Source organism: Pristiophorus japonicus, chromosome 8 (assembly GCF_044704955.1).
Source record: "Pristiophorus japonicus isolate sPriJap1 chromosome 8, sPriJap1.hap1, whole genome shotgun sequence".
NCBI lineage: Eukaryota > Metazoa > Chordata > Chondrichthyes > Pristiophoridae > Pristiophorus > Pristiophorus japonicus.
Genome location: NC_091984.1, coordinates 81,805,263 through 81,822,184, shown reverse-complemented (window position 1 = coordinate 81,822,184; position 16,922 = coordinate 81,805,263). Strand labels below are relative to the sequence as shown.

General features: G+C 46.2%; 1 protein-coding gene across 1 annotated transcript in view; it reads right to left on the bottom strand.

Moving 5' to 3' along the window:
- Positions 1 to 16,922, bottom strand: part of LOC139269134 (neuronal growth regulator 1-like) — a 353,215-nt gene that overhangs the window by 70,710 nt on the left and 265,583 nt on the right. Inside the window, exon 6 of the mRNA XM_070888236.1 lies at positions 6,599 to 6,750. Coding sequence (XP_070744337.1) covers positions 6,599 to 6,750 — 152 coding nt within the window. The remainder of the gene's footprint in view (positions 1 to 6,598; positions 6,751 to 16,922) is intronic.

The window sequence follows — 16,922 nt, the reverse complement described above, 5'->3', positions numbered from 1 at the left end:
TTGCGATTTTGACACACGTCTGTCACTGTATATATGACATAGCTGTAATAATATGGCACCTAACACCAGGTGATAGACTCAGACTGGAGGAGGACTCAGAAATTTGATAAAACTAACCCGGACAGCCTCATCTATAGAGCAACAAGGGAGTAAGATGACGTGAAGCCTCAGGCCTCACTCAGTTTATGCCTAGCCTTTATTATTCATACTCACGGGCATATACAAGCACACAAGTAACATACAGTTATTATTAACGGTGTTTGGTGGAGTCTGCATTGTAAAATTTGTAACTGCTTTGTCATTGTGGGCGTAGAAGAGCAGCCTGTTGGCACAACTATTAGGCTAGAATAAGACAGCACCGTACATGCCCCTCACAAGTTTGTAAACACCACCACAGCCACCATCACAATTACACACATTCCAGAGGACATTTAGTGGGCGTGAGAAAATAGCAGTAGGTGAGTAAAAGGACACAGGTGAGGAGGAGCAATGATAGTGGCAGAGGAAGAGAAGGAATTTGTTGGCTGCCATCAAGAACCCACCTTACTTTGGGAAATACAGCCATGTGACAACATGGGACAGCTGCTCCTAATATTAGTCATTAGGAAATGAAATGAAATAGCTGGCTATATTATCCAATACATCAGTCACTTGTTTCATACACCTGCCGGTGACACGTTAGCTGATAGTGCAGATGTTTCTAATACTGCACTGGAAGCCGGCAGAAACAAAATAAATTGATTATGCTGGTAATCTTGTCTACTGCTGACAGTGTTGTCACTATGGTGCAGTTTGGCAGATGGTGGCCTGGTTCCTGTCGAGGGAACTCCCCATGACCATTGCCGGATAAGTATTCCATAACCTGCAGATATAGTTGTGGCATCATGGCAAGTGCAAGATATCCAGTTGTGGTGCCTGTTGATCTCCCTGGCATGCCTTCTTTCGACTAGTATTCGTCAATGCATCAGATATTGTGGTTGGCCTGCTTTCAGCATTAAGGTAACAAGTCAAAGGACATTAGAGTTGGCAATGTCCAGGTAGATACCGTGCTGCAGCCAGACTTGGAAAGAATGTTTGGTACTGGGGAGACATTTTACAGATCCTATTTTTAAGGATCAAGTTTTGCTGAAATCTTCAGCCTGTTTTAACTGTCAGTTTCTGTTCTTTGTACCATTACATAAACATTTCCTTCATGGTTAAATCCAGAAAGCAGAGTGAAAATCGTTTTAATCATTATCTTACGAAAGCCTGTGTTCCTTTAAATTGGGACTTTTCCAAGCAGCTTCCCAGGGTGCAATGCGAGGGTATACATATCAGGAAAGGAAGAACAGGCTGGGTCACTTTTCTCTTGAACAAAGGAGTCTGAGAGTGATCTAATAGAGGTCTTTAAAATTATGAAAGGTTTTGATAGAGTGGATACAGAGAGAATGGTTCCACTTGTGGGGAAGAGCATAACTATAAGATAGTCACCAAGAAATCCAAGAGAGAATTCAGAAGAAACTTCTTTACCCAAAGACTGGTGAGACTGTGGAGCTCGCACCACGGGGAGTGGTTGAAGCAAATAGTGAGGTTATCCACTTTGGTGGTAAAAACAGAGAGACAGAATGGTGACAGATTAGTTAAAGGGGAGGTGCAACGAGATCTGGGTGTCATGGTACATCAGTCGTTGAAGGTTGGCTTGCAGGTACAGCAGGTGGTTAAGAAAGCAAATGGCATGTTGGCCTTCATAGCGAGGGGATTTGAGTACAGGGGCAGGGAGGTGTTACTACAGTTGTATAGGGCCTTGGTGAGGCCACACCTGGAGTATTGTGTACAGTTTTGGTCTCCTAACTTGAGGAAGGACATTCTTGCTATTGAGGGAGTGCAGCAAAGGTTCACCAGACTGATTCCCGGGATGGTGGGACTGACATATCAAGAAAGACTGGATCAACTGGGCTTGTATTCACTGGAGTTCAGAAGAATGAGAGGGGATCTCATAGAAACGTTTAAAATTCTGACGGGTTTAGACAGGTTAGATGCAGGAAGGATGTTCCCAATGTTGGGGAAGTCCAGAACCAGGGCTCACAGTCTAAGGATAAGGGGTAAGCCATTTAAGACCGAGATGAGGAGAAACTTCTTCACCCAGAGAGTCGGATCCGGAGGAAGCAGGAGCTGGGCGTGGGAGGAGCCTTATTCACGCAGCCCCAGTGAGGCCATTCGGCCAGGGCTAGAGGCTGCATGCTTCGGGCCCCTCCCACACAGTTTTGTGCGCCTGGAGCTACTGCACTTGCGCGCCCACTGTAGCGCGCGTGTGCAGAGGTCCCGGCACTGTTTTCAGTGCAGGGACCTGGCTCCGCCCCCTACAGCTCCTGCTGCGCTGCGCCGAGGGCCAGAGGACCTGCAGGGAGGTGGAGAATACGGAGGTTTTCTCCACCTGTGGAATTCTCTACCACAGAAAGTTGTTGAGGCCAATTCACTAAATATATTCAAAAATGAGTTAGATGTAGTCCTTACTACTAGGGGGATCAAGGGGTATGACGAGAAAGCAGGAATGGGGTACTGAAGTTGCATGTTCAGCCATGAACTCCTGCACCTATTTTCTATGTTTCTATGTATAGATGCATTTAAGGGGAGGCTAGACAAGCATATGAGGGAGAAGGAAATAGAGAGTTATGCTAATGGATTTATATCAGGAAAGACGGGAGGTGGCTCGAGTGGAGCATAAACGCTGGCATGGACTGATTGGGCTGAATGGCGTTTCTGAGTCGTATACCCTATGGGCCCAAGTTTCGAGCCGCGCCTAGAACGGCGCAGTCCCGACCTGGACGCCCATTTCTCGCGCCACAAAGTGCGCCTAAAAAAAACCTCCGTATTCTCCACCTCCCTGCAGGTCCTCTGGCCCTCGGCGCAGCGCAGCAGGAGCTGTAGGGGGCGGAGCCAGGTTGCTGCGCTGAAAACAGTGCCGGGACCTCTGCACATGCGCGCTACAGTGGGCGCGCAAGTGCAGTAGCTCCAGGCGCCCAAAACTGTGTGGGAGGGGCCCGAAGCACGCAGCCCCTAGCCCTGGCCGAATGGCGTCACTGGGGCTGCGTGAATAAGGCTCCTCCCACGCCCAGCTCCTATTTCCTCCGGATCCGACTCGACTCCCGCTTCCCCCCGCCCCAGACCAGACCCGGCACCCGCTCCCCCGCCCCCGGACCCGACACCCGCTCCCCCCCGCCTCCCCCCCCGGACCGGACCCGACCCGACTCCTGCTCCCACTCCCCCCCCCACCGCCCCAGACCCGACCCGACTCCCGCTCCCGCTCCCCCCCCCCGACTGGACCCGACCCAACTCTCGCTTCCCCTCCTGCCCCCCCCCACCCCCCGACTGGACCCGACCCGACTCCCGGTTCCCCCCCCCGCCCCCCCGGACCCGACCCGACTCCCGCTCTCCCCCCGCCCCCGGACTGGATCCGAACTGACCTCCCTCTCCCCGACCTGACCTCCCTCTCCCGAACCGACCTCCCCCCGACCCGAACCGACCTCCCTCCCACCACCCCCCCGACCCAACCCAACGCCACCTACCTGTAAGTCTGGTGCTGGGGACGGATCCTGCCCGAAGTCTCGGGCCCGGCCCGTTCAGCCTTCCTCCCCATTCTCCTTTCCCCCCCCCCAATCTCCTTCGCCCCCCAATCTCTTTCCCCCCCCAATCTCCTTCCCCCCCATATCCCCTTCTTCCCCCCTCCCCCCTTCTGCTCCCCTCCCCCTTCTCCCCATCCCTCCCCCATCCCTCCCCCTTCCCTCCCTCTGCTCCCCCCTCTCTCCCTCTACCCCCCTCCTCCCCCTCCCCTCGCTGTCAGAAACACAGACACCGACAGACAGAGAATGAGAGACACACACAGACAGACAGAGAGATAGAGACACTGACAGAGACACACTGGTGGGGGGGTGCATCCCAGCACGCTGTTGGAGGGCTCCCGGTGCTGCAGTCGGTAAGTAGAAAATGTTTTATTTATTGATTTTTTTTAGATTGATTTATTGGTTGATTTATTGATGTATTTATCATTTATTATTGATGATGGATCTTTATTTGGAAAACTGAAGTGTTTAATGTTTGTAAACTTCCCTTTAAACCCTCCCCCCACCATTCCCTACGCCTGATTTGTAACCTACACCTGATTTTCTAAAGTGTAGACAAGGTTTTTTCGAGCATACAAAAATCTTCACTTACTCCATTCTTAGTTTGGAGTAAGTTTTCACTCACGAAACTTTGAAATCGGGCGTAAGTGGCTGGACACGCCCCCTTTTGAAAAAAAAATTCTGTTCCAAAGTGAAACTGTTCTAACTGACTAGAACTGCAGCAAACTAAATGACGAGAATTCCGATTTCTAAGATACTCCGTTCTACACCAGTTGCTCCTAAAAATCAGGAGCAAATCATGTGGAAACTTGGGGCCTATGTATGTAATCTATGCAGGGTGTGCTAGTGTCTTGGTTATGGTACTGGAAAATAATCCAGAGGTTGTGAGTTCAAGTACCAGCTTCTGAGATTGCTACTAGTATTGATAGCTAAAGTTTCACTGCAGGCTGCATGACCATTTTGTAGCCAAGATAAAACTGTTTTTAATATTTATATACAGTGCCAGAGGTTGTACCCCCTATTCCATTACCTGAAGGGTCTATTCTTATTTTCTGGTTGCATTTCACGCCAACACTTCTTTGGTTACCCGATGTACAGAAGGGAGAGCAGACTGGAGGACTTTCTGGTGGGGCCGCTTCTGGGCCTGGCAAAAACTACCCTCCACTGGCCCAAGATATGAATATCAATGGGAGGCTCTGACTGCTTGCCACTGTTCCAAGCCCTAGTGCCCAGGCGACCTTGGAATGAGATCACGTGGTCCCCACTGGTTTGTTCAATACCTTTTATGACCGGTGGGCAACACACAGCATTGTTTGTTTTATCATTGATGAGGACCAAATCTAATATTCTACGCATGTAATTTTAACTTGGTTGGTTCACATGTTTTGTGTCACTGATGCCCTCTTCTTGCGAAGGACACTTGTAATGGTATTTGTTCTGGTGATGTTTATGAGTGCCACTTCACTGGCCCAGCTTCAAACCACAACCAAGTATCTCCAAATAATGCTTGCTCAGAATGGGTTGAAGTAATGCTGGACAGGAGCTCCACCCATATATTGCACAATTTGCTGAGCTTGCCAACAATCCTCATTAGCACACAGGATGCAGACTAAAGTCTTGCTGATATATTGATATTACCAGTCAGAATATTTACCCTACAGTATCTGATTATATCTTAGACATTTCTGGATAATCCACTTAAAAATGACATTTATTTGCACTGTTATGTTTTGTTATTTTAAACTATTCATTCTCGGGAGGACTTTGGTGTAATGGTGTTAAAAATGCTACTATTGAGCTAAACTTAGCTCTCAAGAGGATAAATTCACAGCACCGCATGGCTGGCAGGCGTATATTAGATTTCAGATAGGGCGTCTAGAGACAATGCAAGATAATTTGACATTCAAGCAACCATTGCTACTGCAACAACTTTATTCATTTGAACTTGGAAACATTGCCAAATTGGGCTCCGGGTTACACTCTTGGGGAGGAAGGGTAGTCAGTTTTGACAAAAAGCTGACATTGGAGTCAGGCTTTTAAAATGAAACAGAGACCTGTGAAAGCTGGAGGCAGTAAGGCAGTGAAGTGCTTCTGAGAAAGTTGTAAAGACTGGAGATAGCAGGAAGAGGAGGATCTGCTCTGGGCTATAGGACAGCATGCAAAGGAGTTATTGAGGGAGAATTTTGATTCTGCCTGAAACAGACATCTATGATAGTCTGAGTGCTTGTCTTCCCCTCCGCCATCCCACAAATTCATCCCTAATTCTGTTCCTGAAACAACAATGCTTAGTGATGCCATATGTACAGAGTATGTAATTGAAAGCCAGTGTATGTGAGCGCAACATCAGTTTCCCAGGCCATCTACTAGCCTGTGCTAGTGCCAGCAATTATTCTCTGGCTACATGGCAGCTGGAATCCACAGCAGGAATGGAAATCCCTATGAGGGCTGAAAAACGCATTGTTTTTATCAGACATCCTAGGAAGGTTAGAAGAATTTGAACATGTGACTTCTCTAATTATCCCCACGCCCACTGCTTTTTCTAAACCATCTTTGGGCATAATATAAAATAAGAACAAAGTGGTTTAGCTTTTTTGTTTCCTTCCCAATTTACTTGCCTCCTTTTTGTAACTGCTGACTCATGCTGGGATATGATTCCATGTGTGCCGGGGATCCTACAGCATCTCGCCCAAGTGGCCATTCCTCATGTGTGAGTCTGAACAGTAAGTGTGGGCAGGTTATTCAACTGCAAGAGGTATCACACCACATAACATATTATCCACTAATCTATCGGGAGCTGTGATGATTTAATTGGTAAGTTAAATAAAAGGAAGAACTGTTAACTGGAATTACATAGGTAGGTCTTGACAAAAACTTCAAAATACATTGACATTTAAGAAACAAAACGGAAAGCTCACAGTTCTAGCCCTTTTAAGCCCATTTCACCAGCACTTGTTCATTTTGAAATAATAATAAATGCAGGAATCTTTCACAAGACTTACTGTGTAGAAAATGACTGGCACTATTTGTCCCTAGCTTATTGATAGCCACGCATGTGTAGTTGCCATAGTGATCCTCTGTAATGTTGGTAACGGTGAGAATAGATCTGGCGCTGAAGTTCTTGATTTGAATCCCCTGCCTGCCAGAAGCCAACCTAATGGATTGACAGAAACAAGTAAAATGATTAGAAAATGATAACCTTCACCAAGCAATAGCAATTGCAGCCTTTCCACCTTGCACTATACATAGGCTGTGTAGTACTGAACTAAAAATCCACATTCTTGCTGTAAACACATGTTTTCAACAGTGTGAGGAAAAAGCAGAGTACAATGAGACAGAGCCAAAGTGCACAACTAAAATTATGAAACTCCTGTTAGCATCCATAATATACCTTCTAGGATCACCAAAAGCACTAAACACAACTTTTATTGAGCAAATGTAATGAGAGTTTTGTAAAGGTAATGGTTTTAACATTCTACAAAAGACTATTTTGGAATTTTATGTTGTTGATTTTGCTTAGACATGAATTTTCACCCTAGCAGTTACAGGTATTAGCAATGTGAGTTGTGTTTCAACTGCACACAATCCAGATTTTGTATGATTCAGATTTCCGTCCATTTTGTTTTGCTGTATCTTTTCAGCAAATAAAATGTATTTTTACAATATATTTTAACTTTTGCTGCTTTAAAAGTATTTCTTTTTAAATTGAACTCAAATTCTCACACTGGGATTTGAACTCACATTGTCTAGTTTAATTAGTCCAGTAACATAACTGCACTACCATACCCAATGACTGACTTAGACAATCACTGTGGCACCCTCGTGAAGCAGCAAACAGACAACAGCTTCCTCCGTCTCTTTAATCAATTGGGTTATGCTCATCTACTCTTGGTGAAGTCTTTATTTTCTGCAGCTCCATCGTAGCAATGGGGGCAGAGGATGATGAAGAGGAGGAAAATTATTATAATGAGGAGGAAAACAAAAATGTATTTCTGATGGACTATGATGATTATGAAGCGAATGAGAATGATGATGACCAGGCTACCAGAGACTCCTAAGAGCATGGCATAACCCCATTTTCCTCTGTCCCAACCCCCTCCATGTCACTCCCGTGTCATTTGTTTTCTCACGACCATGTGTCAGCTCAGGTACTTTGATCCAGGGGGATGTAGCTAGTGTAAGTGAGGATGTGGGACGAGATGATTCACATAGTTCAAGGAGTGGGAGTAGATGATGATATGTCACTTTCCCAATGGAGGCTGTGGAGAAAATTGCACTTGGCGCCGGAGTCGTTGAGCCTAGAACTCATGGCTATTCGCTTGAAAAGAAGTGTATTCAAGAAATATCAGACCTATGTGCAGACTCTGAAGTCAGTCTTTGAGGATTTGCAGCAGTTGACACGAGTGACATAGGGGTGTGCATCTCTCATTTTCAGAAACAGGAAAGAAGGTTTTGCTGGCGAGCAGTGCCATGGAAGTCTATAACGGTCTCTCCTCTCAGAGGGATGGGCAATAAATGCCAGTGATGCCCACATCCCAGGAATGAATAATAAAAAAAAGATGGGCTGGGACCAGTGGGTAATCCCTCCTCTTCAAAAGCACAGACAACAACCCTGCTGAAGGGGACAGATTAGTCAGAACTCTGTGCACTGGCTTTCAGACACTTCTGGCCAAGAGGCAGGCTTTCAGGATCTGATGGCTGTCATTAGACCAGATGTTCTGCTGATCAATGGATAAACAGCTCCTGGGCCAAGAAAAATGGCTGGAGTAGACCTAAATGAGGTCCCATTTCTCAGGACTGCAGCACACACTGGCCTATCCCCTCAAAGCACCATGGAAGTGGCACACAGCAGTCAGGGCCAGGCTGAAGGTCAAGAGAAGGTTGGCCACAGCAGACATTCTCCAGGATCAAACTGCCTTGAGAGGGGGGGGGTCATCACTTCACTCTCATGGGCTATTTGTACCTCACGAGCAGCTGTCCACCTCTTACAATACTCGACCTCAGGTTGTAAATGGAAGAAGCACTAGAACAGCAAAAAGAAAGGCATGTTTAGATATCCTGGGGATGCACGGTAGGAAGGACTAGGAACACTCATGATCATTCTCGACATGGCTGCAATAAAAGAGAAACTGTACTTATTTTATGCTCAAGTATTCATGGAGCCATGAAGACGAAAGAAAGATTTGCATTTGTATGGCGTCTTTCACGTCCTCAGGATGTCTCAAGCGCTTTACAGCCAATTACGTACTTTTGAAGTGTTATCACTGTTGTAATGTAGGAAATGTGGAAGCCAATTTGTGCACAGCAAGGTCCCACAAACAGCAATTATGATAATGAGAAGATAATTTGTCTTTAGGTGTTGATTGAGGGATAAATATTGGTCAGCATACTGGGAAGAACTCTCCTGCTCTTCTTCAAAATAGTGCCATGGGATCTTTTATGTCTACCTGAGAGGGCAGAAGGGGCCTCAGTTTAACAATAGGGATGTTGGGGAGGGCATCAAACAGTAAATTAGGGGTGCATGCAATAAAGGTGTAGCAGTTATAATGGGTGACTTTAATATGCACATAGATTGGGCTAGCCAAACTGGAAGCAATACGGTGGAGGAGGATTTCCTGGAGTGCATAAGGGATGGTTTTCTAGACCAATATGTTGAGGAACCAACTAGGGGGGAGGCCATCTTAGACTGGGTGTTGTGTAATGAGAGAGGATTAATTAGCAATCTCATTGTGCGAGGCCCCTTGGGGAAGAGTGACCATAATATGGTGGAATTCTGCATTAGGATGGAGAATGAAACAATAATTTCAGAGACCATGGTCCAGAACTTAAAGAAGGGTAACTTTGAAGGTATGAGGCGTGAATTGGCTAGGATAGATTGGCGAATGATACTTAGGGGGTTGACTGTGGATGGGCAATGGCAGACATTTAGAGACTGCATGGATGAATTACAACAATTATACATTCCTGTCTGGCGTAAAAATAAAAAAGGGAAGGTGGCTCAACTGTGGCTATCTAGGGAAATCAGGGATAGTATTAAAGCCAAGGAAGTGGCATACAAATTGGCCAGAAATAGCAGCGAACCTGGGGACTGGGAGAAATTTAGAACTCAGCAGAGGAGGACAAAGGGTTTGATTAGGGCAGGGAAAATGGAGTACGAGAAGAAGCTTGCAGGGAACATTAAGGCGGATTGCAAAAGTTTCTCTAGGTATGTAAAGAGAAAAAGGTTGGTGAAGACAAACGTAGGTCCCCTGCAGTCAGAATCAGGGGAAGTCATAACGGGGAACAAAGAAATGGCAGACCAATTGAACAAGTACTTTGGTTCGGTATTCACTAAGGAGGATACAAACAACCTTCCGGATATAAAAGGGGTCAGAGGGTCTAGTAAGGAGGGGGAACTGAGGGAAATCTTTATTAGTCGGGAAATTGTGTTGGGGAAATTGATGGGATTGAAGGCCGATAAATCCCCAGGGCCTGATGGACTGCACCCTAGAGTACTTAAGGAGGTGGCCTTGGAAATAGCGGATGCATTGACAGTCATTTTCCAACATTCCATTGACTCTGGATCAGTTCCTATGGAGTGGAGGGTAGCCAATGTAACCCCACTTTTTAAAAAAGGAGGGAGAGAGAAAACAGGGAATTATAGACCGGTCAGCCTGACCTCAGTAGTGGGTAAAATGATGGAATCAATTATTAAGGATGTCATAGCAGTGCATCTGGAAAATGGTGACATGATAGGTCCAAGTCAGCATGGATTTGTGAAAGGGAAATCATGCTTGACAAATCTTCTGGAATTTTTTGAGGATGTTTCCAGTAAAGTGGACAAAGGAGAACCAGTTGATGTGGTATATTTGGACTTTCAGAAGGCTTTCGACAAGGTCCCACACAAGAGATTAATGTGCAAAGTTAAAGCACATGGGATTGGGGGTAGTGTGCTGACGTGGATTGAGAACTGGTTGTCAGACAGGAAGCAAAGAGTAGGAGTAAACGGGTACTTTTCAGAATGGCAGGCAGTGACTAGTGGAGTGCCACAAGGTTCTGTGCTGGGGCCCCAGCTGTTTACATTGTACATTAATGATTTAGACGAGGGGATTAAATGCAGTATCTCCAAATTTGCGGATGATACTAAGTTGGGTGGCAGTGTGAGCTGTGAGGAGGATGCTATTAGGCTGCAGAGTGACTTGGATAGGTTAGGTGAGTGGGCAAATGCATGGCAGATGAAGTATAATGTGGATAAATGTGAGGTTATCCACTTTGGTGGTAAAAACAGAGAGACAGACTATTATCTGAATGGTGACAGATTAGGAAAAGGGAAGGTGCAACGAGACCTGGGTGTCATGGTACATCAGTCATTGAAGGTTAGCATGCAGGTACAGCAGGCGGTTAAGAAAGCAAATGGCATGTTGGCCTTCATAGCGAGGGGATTTGAATACAGGGGCAGGGAGGTGTTGCTACAGTTGTACAGGGCCTTGGTGAGGCCACACCTGGAGTATTGTGTACAGTTTTGGTCTCCTAACTTGAGGAAGGACATTCTTGCTATTGAGGGAGTGCAGCGAAGGTTCACCAGACTGATTCCCGGGATGGCGGGACTGACCTATCAAGAAAGATTGGATCAACTGGGCTTGTATTCACTGGAGTTCAGAAGAATGAGAGGGGACCTCATAGAAACGTTTAAAATTCTGACGGGTTTAGACAGGTTAGATGCAGAAAGAATGTTCCCAATGTTGGGGAATTCCAGAACCAGGGGTCACAGTCTGAGGATAAGGGGTAAGCCATTTAGGACCGAGATGAGGAGAAACTTCTTCACCCAGAGAGTGGTGAACCTGTGGAATTCTCTACCACAGAAAGTAGTTGAGGCCAATTCACTAAATATATTCAAAAGGGAGTTAGATGAAGTCCTTACTACTCGGGGGATCAAGGGTTATGGCGAGAAAGCAGGAAGGGGGTACTGAAGTTTCATGTTCAGCCATGAACTCATTGAATGGCGGTGCAGGCTAGAAGGGCTGAATGGCCTGCTCCTGCACCTATTTTCTATGTTTCTATGTCTATCTCATCCAAAAGATGGTACCTCAGTATTGTATTGGGAGTGTCAGCCTTGATTTTATACGCAAGTTCCTGGAATTGGACTTGAACCCATAACTTTCTGACTTAAGAGACGAGAATGCTACCACTGAGACATTTCTGACACCTTGTAATCATACAAGAAATGGGGCACATATTTTGTGCTCATGTTTTCATGGAGATTACAAAGATTTGCACGGCCTGGTAGAGGCAAAGAGGCTATAAGTTTCTGGGATGTGTAAGGCATTTAAGGAATTGTTATTTGTCTGAAGGGGTTAACCAGATGAGAGCACTTCACTGATAAATTGAGTTCTGATGCCTGTTGCAGCATCACTGAGGAGTCCTATGAATTACAGTTGTCTAGATGATTCACTCCATGCTCATCATTCCAGTACCAATGATATATTGGAAATACTGTGTAAAATTTAAGGTCACAGTCTCAAGAAACAGTTGAACAATGAGATGATAAAAACATGGAAGTAAATGAATTTAGATCAAAGAATTGTTTAGGGAAGGCTGACGAATATCATATTTATGAGGCTTTCCTTATGAACTGCAAAATAGTTGGATAAAAGAACACGGGTAATTGTAATTTTCGGCAGAGATGAAAAACAGGTGATTGCAGATTGGAGGTTTATTGCCCCTGCTAAAAATTAATATTGTCCCCAGTGTATAAAGTATGAAGTAACAACAAAATGAACAAAAATGTGACAATTAATCTATATGCAAAAAAATAAAAGCAGAAAGTTGTTTGTGCCCGTTTTAAGGGCAGTAGCAGATGTTGAATGCATATTTAAGCTGTTATATATGTATACTTGTATTTACTCTGTACCAGAGGGCTCATCCCCTGGAGTCCCAAGGGATCCATAATCCCTTGGGAGTACAGGTATTTAAGGGGGCTTCACAGGTTGGAGAGGCACTCTGGAGACCTGCAATAAAAGACTAAGGTCACACTTTACTTTGCGCTCACAGTGTTCAGTTTGACTCTTTCTCCATACACAACAACTGGCGATGAGATACAGATAACAAACCCAAAGATGCAGAAAACAGTGGGCATCCTGGAGAAATTCTCGGAGGGAGATGATTGGGAAACTTGTGTGGAGCGACTCGACCAATACTTCGTGGCCAACGAGCTAGATGAGGAAGATAGCACTGCCAAACGAAGGGCGATCCTCCTCACTGTCTGTGGGGCACCAACGTATGGCTTCATGAAGAAGCTGCTCACTCCAGCAAAACCCACAGAGAAATCGTACGACGATTTGTGCACACTGGTTCGAGAGCATTTGAACCCGCAGGAAAGCGTTCTGATGGCAAGGTACCGGTTCTACACCTACAAAAGGTCTGAAGGCCAGGAAGTGGCACATTATGTCGCCGAGCTAAGCCGCCTTGCAGGACATTGCGAATTTGAAGGACATTTGGAGCACATGCTCAGAGACTTTTTCGTCCTTGGCAATAGCCATGAAACCATACTTTGCAAACTTTTGACTGTAGAGACCCCAACCTTGAGTAAGGCCACAGTGATAGCCCAGGCGTTCATTGCCACCAGTGACAATAATGAAGCAAATCTCTCAGCACACAAGTGCTGCTACAAGTACTGTGAACAAAGTGATGTTGTTTTCGAATCGTAACGTACAGGGCAGGTCACACATACCTGCAGCTACACATCCGCAGATGTCTCAGAGTACACCATCAAGGATGATGAATGCAAGGCCATTAACACATTGTTGGCGCTGGGAGGGTGATCATCATTTCCATTCATGCCGATTCAAAGAGTACGTTTGCAAGAGCTGTGGAATAATGGGACACCTCCAACGAGTGTTCAGGCAAGCGCAAAGCCTGTTAAACCTGCAAACTACCGTGTTGGAGAGGAGGACAGATCCACGGAGGATCACGACAAACCAGAGCCTCAGACAGAGGAGGCAGAGGTACATGGGGTGCACACATTCACCATGAATTGTGCCCCGATAATGCTGAATGTTGAACTAAATGGACTCCTGGTGTCAATGGAGCTGGATACGGGCGCGAGCCAGTCCATCATGGGCAAAAAGACTCTCGAAAGGTTGTGGTGCAACAAGGCCTCAGGGCCAGTCCTAATTCTTTCTCCATACAAAACATAAGTGACTTGGGCCATTTTCCTATATTAAAGGCACGATATGTAAATGCAGGATGTTGTTGTGTGAGTGCAATCAGAAGGAGGTGTATATAGGGCAGTGTCCTGTTGTGATTGGAGGTGAGGGGATGGAAGGATTAGTAGTGCCAGGAGAAAGTTAGGTGTTACAAGGCTGTATTCAGAGTGAGAAAAATGTGAAGGGCATCTTACCTTGGTCGTCCTGGTAAGATCATGGGGCTAGATTTTCCACTTTTTTTGCATGCTTGACGCCCACTTAATGTCCATTTTACCAGAAATGACATTAAACGCCCATTTCACATCCATTTAGCCACAAAATGGAAACTGACGGGCATTTTTCGGAAACTTATCGCCAAGCATTACTTTCCCCATGTGCGTAACGCCAGGAAAAAATAATACCGCCCGCCCACTTTTTTTGGGCAGAATCATCAGAATGGGCAAAATCAACGGCCATAATATCGGCCAGCGTTACTTTCCACACGGAATTAACGCCGAGATTCAATAATACCGCCCGCCCATTTTTTTTGTCGTAAAGATCATATTTGCCGAAACTAGCGGCCATGAGATCGCCCAGCGTCACTTTCACCACCTCGCACACATATCATCCACAATATCGCTCACCCAAAAAAACACCCGGATAAAGTGGAACTAACCGGAACTGATCACAGCGTTATGGACGCTGTGTTCTACATCACATGTTGCATCCTTTAAAAGTCTGCTGTGCTTCAACCTCGGGGGAGTTCGGATGTGCTCTGGAGGTCGTTGGAGTTGATGTGAACATCTGTACAAACATCTTGACCATACTGTGACCAATTGGAATTTAATAGGTGTCTTCATCGGGACATTCATTTTTTGTGACCAATCGGTGGAAAACAGAGAGCTAAGGCAATGGGGCCTGTCCTTTCTTACCCTCTCTTGATGACCAATTACATGCTGCAGACTCGAGATGGCCAAAAGTACGCTCCACAGCATTATGTGCCCAATGTAAAACGCGCCAGACTGATGAGGAGGACGAGACGTTATACCCCCCGCAAGTAGAGGGAGAAGCGGTATGCCAGCTCAAAAGGGGAGATCTGTAGCCTGCCATCATCATCAGTACTGCACTGTCCACCGAGAGCAAAGTCACCGCAGCACTGCCGTTCTATGCATCGGGTTCTTTTCTGGTCTCAGCTGGTGACATTTGTGGTCTGTCCCAGCATGCCACACATTGCTGCATTAGGCAGGTCACTGAAGCCCTGTACGCATGCAGGAGGGACTTGATCAGCTTCCCTATGACCAGGGAGGCACAGAGTGAGAGAACTCTAGGATTCTCCAGAATTGCAAACTTCCCCAAGGTGCAGGGAGCAATAGACTGTATGCTCATCGCGATGCGGGCATCTTTTCAGGATGCTGAGGTTTTCAGGAACTGCAAGGGATTCCACTCCCTGAATGTGTAACTCATTGTCAACCAGCAGCAAATTATAATGACAGTGAATGCTAAATTTCTGGGGAGCATGCATGATGCTCACATCCTGCATGAGAGCACTGTATCTGACTTGGAGTGCAGCAGCATAGAGTGGCATCTGTGAGTTTGGTCAGTGGATGAGTTTTAAGGGTTATTCTCTTTAAACCATTTGGAGGCTGGAGTAAATTGTTAGTGACAATTGCCAGTAGCTTCTAAGTAAGTAGCAGTTTATTTTAAAGGGGAAAAGTTAAATAGTTGAGATTCTTTCAGGTTTAGGCAGAGAAAAACAAGGTATCTCTCCAGTAGAAGGCAATTAGCAGCTAGTTAAAACCAGTTCTGTAAACGACTGACCAGTAGTGAGTCATCTGACCTCGATACAGTTTAAAATGAGGCAGCTCGTGCAGAGCACGGAGTGCAACAGCATAGAGTGGCATTTGTGAGTTTGGTAAGTGGCTGAGTTTTAAGGGTTATTCTCTTTAAACCATTTGGAAGCTGGAGTAAATTGTTAGTGGCAATTGCCAGTAGCTTCTAAATAAGTAGCAGTTTAATTTAAAGGGGAAAAGTTAAATAGTTGGGATTCTTTCAGGTTTAGGCAAAGAAAAACAAGGTAACTCTCCAGTAGGAGGCAATTAGCAGCTAGTTAAAACCAGTTCTGTACACGACTGACCAGTAATGAGTCATCTAACCTAGATACAGTTTAAAAGGAGGCAGCTCATGCAGAGCACGGACTGCAGCAGCATAGAGTGGCATTTGTGAGTTTGGTAAGTGGGTGAGTTCGGGCAAGCGGGGGTGGCAGGTGCTGTTTTGTCTTGTTTTTCCTACCAGTGCTGACACTAGAGCAGCTGATAAGGAGTGCGAGAGTATGAGATGGAGGCCCAGAGACCAGCCCAACCAGCTGCAGACAAAGATAGAGAGGTGAGAAATCGAGAGTTGACGTCAGAGTGCGGGGAAGAACAGCGTCAGCGGCAGTCCGGGGTCAGCGGCCTACAAAGGCCCAGCGGCAGTCCGGGGTCAGCGGCCTACAAAGGCCCAGCGGCAGTCGGTGAGCGAGCAGTGCAGGGAGGAGGGACAAGAAATCAAAAAGTGACGTCACAGCCAAGCTGGCAAGTGGTTGGCTGATTGGCTGGTGAGTATATCTCTTTGATTTTGTCTTCTAATAGATAAGAGGATAAATTACTAAATAGCTGTTTAGCGTGTGTAGTGGGAGTCAGTGTTTTTGCTGGGTAATTTAAGGGTAACTAGTGGGATGGCAGGGCAGCTCGTTCAAACGGAATGCAACACCTGTGCCATGTGGGAATTCCTGGATGCTTCCCGCAACGGGGATGACTACATGTGCAGGAAGTGTCTCCAGCTCCTCCAACTCGAGCGCCGAGTCTCGGAGCTTGAGCGAGGACTGGAGGCACTGAGGAGCATCCGAGAGAACGAGAGGTACGTGGATAGCTCGTTTCAGGCGTTGGTCACCCCACAGATTAAAAGGGTACAGGAAGATAGGGAATGGGTGACTGTCACACACAAGAGTATGGCGAGGCAGGTAATGCAGAAGTCCCCTGAGGCTATCCCGCTCTCCAACCGGTACTCTATTCTGACTACTGCGAGGGCGGTGATGCTTCTGGGGAGTGCAGCCAGGGCCAAATCCACAGCACCGTGGGAGGCTCAGCTGCACGGGGGGGAGGAAGAAGACGAGAAGGGCTATAGT